The following is a 7,510-nucleotide window of genomic DNA, read 5'->3' as shown; positions in this document are numbered from 1 at the left end:
GATAAATGGTTAAGTGATACTTTCTAATGACCATGTTACATGCTCTGCTGTGTTCTAAATGTCTTCAATTCTTCTGAGGCTCCCTGAATATTCAAAAATGAAATGGCTCATTGGCAGATAGTTTGAGCATCACATTCTTAGAGAGCTAACTAAAGCCACTGAATGGAAATTAACCAAATACAGAAACTTTCCAAGTTTTAAGAATACTTCCTCTTACCCAGAAGCTATATTTATTATGCTTTCCTTCAACAATTTTTCATTGGGGAACATTTAAATACAAGGTCTACACTTTTCTGTACACTGCTTTTCTTCACAACTGTCTGATTTGACACTTTGGTAACCTGAGGGGGGGTGTTGGTAGCAAAGTCCTTCTTTCCTTCATTATCAAAATATGTGACATATCTCAATTTGAAGGTCCCTTGACTCTTTAGGCAATCTCAATATCTCATTCTTAGACACAGACAATGCTATGTGTTCTCCCAGTTCTATTTCATTCTCCTCTCCAAGGCACACAGGAAAACTACATTTTCCAGCCTTGTCTATGACCAGATCAGTACTTGTAGCTAGTTCTGGCCAAGAGTAAGAATATTAAAAGCCATAATTAGTCTGAAGTATAGAACAGCAGGAAGCTACAAATTTCAGATGGAAATGCTACAAAAAAGTAAGCCCCTATACTGGACATGTAGCATATACAAGAAATAAGTCTTGTTGTATGAAGCCACTGAAATGTTGGAGTTATTTTTTAGCACAGCATAGCTTATGAGATTCTGATTAATGTATATGATAAACTAGAGCAATCCCATCAGATTCCAAATGTCAGTGTTTGATGTTTCAAATATTAAAAATATATTCTATTAACTTCTCATCTATTCAAATATCTCCTTGTGCTGAGGTAACTCCAAGGGTTAAACTTGTCCTACATTTTCATCTACTTCCTGTAAACACCTTGTTAAAAGGATGATTCGTAGTCCTCCTTGGCTGGAGAAAATCAGAGCCTACAAGGGTAAAAGAGTAATTAAAGAAAGATAAAAATTAATGGTTCTTAAACATTTTGTACATCAGAATCACCCGGGAAGTTTATTCCAAGTGCAAATCTGCCCTATTCTCTTGAGTGGGGTAGATTTGCAGACCTTCATTTAGTTAGTATTGCATGGGGTCAAGAAATATGCATTTTAATGTGAAACCAAACTGGTTCTGATGTTGGTGCATCAAGAATATGCTTTGAGAAGACTTAGTCTTGTCTCTAATAAAGGCTCTCTCTTCTTATAGCTTTAATAGTATAAAAATGTAAGACTAATTTGAAAAAATTCTCATAGGTAGTTGTTTGTTTGACCCATGGAATACCTTATCTGAATTATCAAGGGTACAATGTTAAAATGCAGACTCCTGGACAATGTCCACTACCTAATAAATCAGTCCCTCTGGAGTAGGAGCTTCACCTGAGATCCTCACTTGTAAGATGCCCCCCCCCAAGTTTTTAGACACAAAAAGTTTGAAACCAGTGTCATAGGGATTGTTTGTCCTTCTGCACACATTTTTATGATTAGTTCAATTTATTATTCATGACTTTTTCATGAACATTAGTTCAGGAACATTAGTTTTACCGACCACCTCAAATCTTCACACTGTAAGTGAATATATTATTACTAGAGTTTTTACTAATTATAAGAGTAAGTAATTGGAACCCACAGTGTAAATCATAGCTCCTGAAAGATTATATTTGATTTTTAAGATAAATGGTGAGCATATTTTTATTTTGCATTAAGAAAAATACAAATTATTTATTGGGGGGAAATTATAATATGATCATAGGGTCTAGAAGAAAATTCTACTTTTTAAATGCTTAGATGTTATAATATTTTTAAATGAAATTATGTAAAATCACAAGATGACAAAGCCAGATGACACATCAGACAGTTGATATGACATTTAATTAACTGTGTGTGGGTTTACATTAACTGCCTTTTTGATTTGAATGTATAATGGTTCAAATTAAATAGTTCCAGTTAGGTGGCTTTGTAATAGATGTACTTCCAATCAAATCTTACAAGAGTAGTTCTACAGTTGACACTGGGTCAGGTGTCAGAAGCCTAGATTAGATGCCCAACCCTATCACTAATTGGCTGAGTGTCATTAGGAAAGTCACTTAAACTGGATAATATGTTCCTGTTCTGAACTGCTTTTGTGCTGAAAAAAATATGATGTAATAAAATTGATTTGTAAGCCATAAATCATTATGCAAATGGAAATTTAGGTAACCACAAGAGTGATTTCACTATGTGTATAAAATTTGTCAACAAATATTGAGCACTTACAGTGTGCCAGACACTGTGCTATGAACTTACATGCATTATATCATTTAATGCTCGTGAAGTCCAATGAGGTTAATAATGTTATCTCCATTTTAGCTAGCAGGAGATGGAGGCCCAGAGAGCCTATAGTCAAACAGACAGTTAGGAGAGAAGCAGGACTCATATTCATCTCTACTTGACTTGAAACTTACTCCTAAATAGGCAATTTTCCTATGTAAATGATGTCCATTTAACTTACAATCATATTAATTCAGTTAAGAATATGCATGACCCAAGAGGAAATTTCATTCCTCTTATTCACACACTGAAATATATGGTACTGATTACTGCATTCAATTGTAGCATGTTGGGTCAGGAAATAATGACATAACCTCATTGCTTTTCTCCATACAGTACAAGTATGGTCTATCATCTTTCTGACCCTTCCATAGCTAATGCCAAAAATTATGACTTTATTGTTTACACTGTACTTATATTGTCAATGGAAATTGATACTGACCATCATTTAGCTTTTGAGAACACCGTGATTATCCAGCTATGCTTTCATAATAAAAGCTCAGGTGTAATTTTCCATGCCTCTGCCACTAGTCCTTTCACTTATTTTCTTCACTTAGAAAATAATTTATAAATCATAAAAATAATGTCTTACTTTCCCCAAAGATATTTTATGGTTTGAGATACTGTGCTAATAAGGAATAAGACTGCTTATAGGTAACAGCATTCTCTCCCTTCTTGGGATTTGGAGCAACTTACATTACCCACTATTTAATAGATTTAGAGAGAAACTACTCTCTGTCTTCCAAGTGAAGATTCTTGAACATAAATCAAGAATGGATTAATCCCTTCAAGAAGGAGTGCAGTGTAGAACACGAGTTGTGCTCAATCATTTTCTGCTGGATATTCAGGTAGATATTCAGGCCTGTCATTTTCTAATTACAAGTTCCATGTTGAGTCCCATTTACTCTGGAGGGCCCTACTTCCTCATCTTATTTCAGCAGGAGAAGGATCTAATTGTTTCTGTTTTCATTATAGAATTCTGTATTTCTCTCCAAGAGGAGTAGTGGGATGAAAACTCTGGCTTCTTTCTCCACCTCTCATTCACTATTAATAACCTAGAATGGATGATATCCGTTTGGCCATAGCTCACTAGCAGCCAGGGCTCATATACTGAAGGTGAGCGCTCATGTCTGGTATGAATTTTGGCTCCTTTTACTCTGCTCCTGGTCAGGAGCAGCAGATAGTGCTCCTAACTTTTTTACTGTAAACCCACCAGGCAGAGGCCCTTTACAGAGTAGATGGAAGGCACACTATTTTCTAGCTTTTTCTTCTTAATGGAGTGTTGGATCAGATCAGCCCTATTCTGAGTGTACAGATGTCTTCAATTTGGGGAGGAAATAAATGTCTTCCATTATTTCCTTAGGGCCAGTCTGTATTCTCCAGTCTCAGAATCACCAGGGTTATTTGGATCTTCATTTGACATATGTTTTTTGGGTGAATACCTTCGTTTTGAAATTATAAACTAGTGGCTCTCTGGGTAAATGTATGTTCATGTGTTTTGGTTGGTTCTTTACTTTTTTCTTTTCTTTTCTTTTTTTTAAGTTAAAGTCATTCCATAATTGACAGATTACATAAAAATCTGGATTTTTAGATTCTTTTGAAAAACTGGACAATCTTCCAACACTGGGGCTAAATCAGTGACAGCAATCAAATGGAGGTGAGTAGAGGATGCTCCCTTTTAAAGAAATATATACTCTTCAATTACCTCCAGGCTAAATCATCTCTATTATCTCCCTGACCTGGAAATCAAATGCCATGTGCCTTTTATGATTGTGTTAAAATGTTTAAAGAAATAATTATCTATACCTATGTCCCTATACACATGGATCCTAGATGGAGAGCATTGTATTATACTTATATCTGGCTCCCTTTTCTCTTTTTTCTAACTTTTGATCCTTGTAGGCACTTGAATTGACTATTCTCAGAATTCTGAATGAGAAGAAGGGATTGGTGTACCAAACTCTACCCTAAACCCTTAATGGTACTAAATTTTTCAGGTGTCATTTCTAAAAATATAATGATATTTTTGTATAAACCTCCTTTTCCTTTGAGACATTTTCTTACTCTCTTTTGGTCCCCTCTCGGATCACTTCTAATACACATTAGAAAGAAACTAAAGAGACATCTCAGTTTTCCTAGTACCCAAACCAAATCACAATTTCTTTAAAGGGAATACTCTTCAGATATGAATGTAAAAGCCATAAAAGGTAGAAGGGAGAGAGAGAGGTAAAAATTTGTTAGTACAAATGAAATCACATAAAAATATAACTTTATTGATGCTAACAACTTTAGGCAGTTTAGAGAACACTAGTTTACAGTGAGACAGAGGACACCATGTATCCCTGCATGGGAGTATTTGGTTCTTCCTGGGAAAATATGCTATAGGTTTTCTGTTGAGCTTAGTCCTACAGCTTCCATCAAAACCAATTTCTTTCCATAATGTTCCCTCAAGATACACATACCCTGTAAGGGTCATAGCCCAAGTACACCTGACTGACTTATAACATGAGGTTGGTCAAAGGAAACTCAAAGGAAACAATAAAATTCTTTGCTCCATTTAAAACCATTGGGCAAGAGAGAGGATCAGACTTTAGGCAACTTGCGCATACTGACCTTCTAGGGCCCAAGAAGAGTGTGCTCTTCTGAGGCCATTAGAGGCAATAAGTCTGGATTCGGGTCCTTCGGATCTTTTGTCTCCTAGAAATAAATAGTTTTTAAAAATCAATAAAGGGACACAATCTGATAGTCCATTAGATGATAAAAATGTCAATTATTCCCATAGGTTCATGACACAAAATGGGCTGGTAGAAATAGCAGCCACCACCCACCACACAGTAATTATAGAATATAAAAGTCATTGTTATTGGATAAATCCGTGAAATGGTGAAGAGCAAGGGCTGAGATCTGGGGAGCAGGGGATTCCAATCTGGTGCCATTTTGTATCCATTGAGTTTCTGACTCTTGGGGAACAGGCTTACAGAGGTGTGTCTCCCACTGGGGCTGGGTATGAATCTCTGCCCGGCTTTTGCTCCTAAGCTGACTCTCTCCTTCACAGTAGGTGACACAGCAGCGACAGGCTGCAGAGGGCTTCCCTCTGTGCTTGGACATCATGTCTGGGGCTGGAGAGGCATCTGCAGCCCTCCCTGAGCTCTGGAGTTCTGGGGGTTCTTTCAAACGACTTCTCCTCCTTTGAACGTGGTCCAGACTGATGTCAGACTGGGAAGAGCAGCTCTCATTCCAGCCAGAGCTGGCACTCAGACTTCTCAGGGGAAGAGCCAATCGCAAGGCCTTCCAGAATTTAGACCCAGAATGTTTAGACTTTTCTCCCTTCCAGCTCACAAAAGACACAGACTCTTTCAGCTGCAGGATGCTTGGGTGTGGATGCTCAAGGGGACGATACTCAACCACAATGAGCTTGGTAGCAATGGAGTTCTGACACATGACACCCAGTTTGAACTCCAGCATGCTGATGCTTTTTTCTGTCACATAATCTGGGCTCAGGACAACAATCATCCTCCGGCTCCTTTGAATGAAGTCAAAAACCGCTTCCACTGTATCTATAGGAAAATGGAAAGATAGGACAATGCCTAGTGAAAACTTATATAGGTTTCAGTTCATTGTTGACAATCCTGCAAAGGACAGGCAGTGAACACTTGAGAATATAAGATCTAAGTGTTAAATAATCTACCCAGGTAAGGAATCTCATCTACACTACTGTTATCAGTGGTTGAAAAGTATCTGCTACCTTTAGGATGAGGAATTAACCACGTTTAAAAGCAGCTAATTTCAGCTCCGTTGGTAAATAATTTCTTGTTTTGAAATTCCTTCCACTTTTATCCAGTGGTCTTGGATCTGACATTTTAAAATATCTTAAATATTTCATAATTCTTGTGATCTCATTGTATTTTCTTCTCATCTCTAGATTAAATGACTTCATGAATTTTATGTTATTCTCCATATGATGCAGTATCAAGTCTCTTCCCCACTTTTATAATTTTTCTTTTAATAATATTCAGTATATATATATATATGTGTTGCCTAAAAATAGTACCCTGAACATGACTGAACATAATACTCCAGACACAGTCTTATCAGTAAAGGTCAATAGGGCATTACTACCTCCTAAGATCCACAGAGTTATAGTTCTTGCTACTTAAAATGTTTGGATATGGCAGACAGTTCATAGTATTGACCGTGCTGTCAACCAAAATTCCCTTTCTTTTTTTCTTGTGTGTATGTGTGAAGGATTGGCCTGGAAATCAATTAAAGGGTCAACAATGATGACAAAAATGACTGTTAAAAATCAGGCAATTAGTTGAGACTTTGCATGAAGCATTCAATTCTAATAGTTATTGAGGTCAATTTGGACAGAACCCAGTGGAAAGTTCTTGAGATAAATGGAGTGCTTAACTCACTGTGAGATTTAGGAGCTTAAACAATGTGATTTTCTAAAGGAAAGGAATTCCAAATTTATAAATGGCAGCCATTGACAACTCTGAAAACAGGTACTGTGGACAGACCATAAGGTTGAATGCCTACACTTTTGAGGCCAGGGGTAAAACACTGACAGAGAAACTTTTCAGCCTGTGAAGACAAGCTGGAAGTTTTCAGTGAATTGGATCATGAATTTGACAGGGAATGAAGGAACTGTGCTCTTTACCAGATTATTTATTTCCAGTTGATGCATTTAACATGAATTTGAAGGAAAATCAAATGAAACATGCTCAATGTTTAAGAACTTTTGACTGGTTTTATCAAGAGCATGAAGTGTTTTAGACAATTTCTGCTGCACTCTTAAAAGATAAATCTAAATTTTCACTTATCTTCAAAGCCCGTATGTGTGTGTGTGTGTTTGTGTGTGTGTGTGTGTGTGTGTGTGTGTATGTGTGTGTCTTGGTAACTCCTTTGTCCTCTCTGGTCCTGCTCAGAATCTTATGTTGCTGCCTTTCATAAATCTGAGAATGTAAGGGTAGGAACTCTACTGTTTCTCCTGTATCATGAGAAATATGATATAACCCTAAGATAACATGGATAGTTTTTCAACAAAAGGAACTTGTGCACTCAAATTGTGTGTGGGGGGAGTGTGTGTGAGTGTGAGTATGGGTGTTTCACTTCAAAATAGTCACTTTAGGAAAATGTTT

The 7,510-nt window shown here is 36.9% G+C and overlaps 1 protein-coding gene across 1 annotated transcript in view; it reads right to left on the bottom strand.

Annotated features, from left to right (window-relative positions):
* Positions 1-5,207: 5,207 nt before the first annotated feature.
* Positions 5,208-7,510, bottom strand: part of IL1RAP (interleukin 1 receptor accessory protein) — a 125,894-nt gene continuing 123,591 nt past the window's right edge. The window contains exon 12 of the mRNA XM_060100129.1: positions 5,208-5,926. Coding sequence (XP_059956112.1) covers positions 5,208-5,926 — 719 coding nt within the window. The remainder of the gene's footprint in view (positions 5,927-7,510) is intronic.

This window comes from Mesoplodon densirostris, chromosome 5 (assembly GCF_025265405.1).
Source record: "Mesoplodon densirostris isolate mMesDen1 chromosome 5, mMesDen1 primary haplotype, whole genome shotgun sequence".
NCBI classification, from domain to species: domain Eukaryota; kingdom Metazoa; phylum Chordata; class Mammalia; order Artiodactyla; family Ziphiidae; genus Mesoplodon; species Mesoplodon densirostris.
Note: the sequence above shows the minus strand (reverse complement) of the source record. Positions and strands in the feature narration are given on the sequence as shown.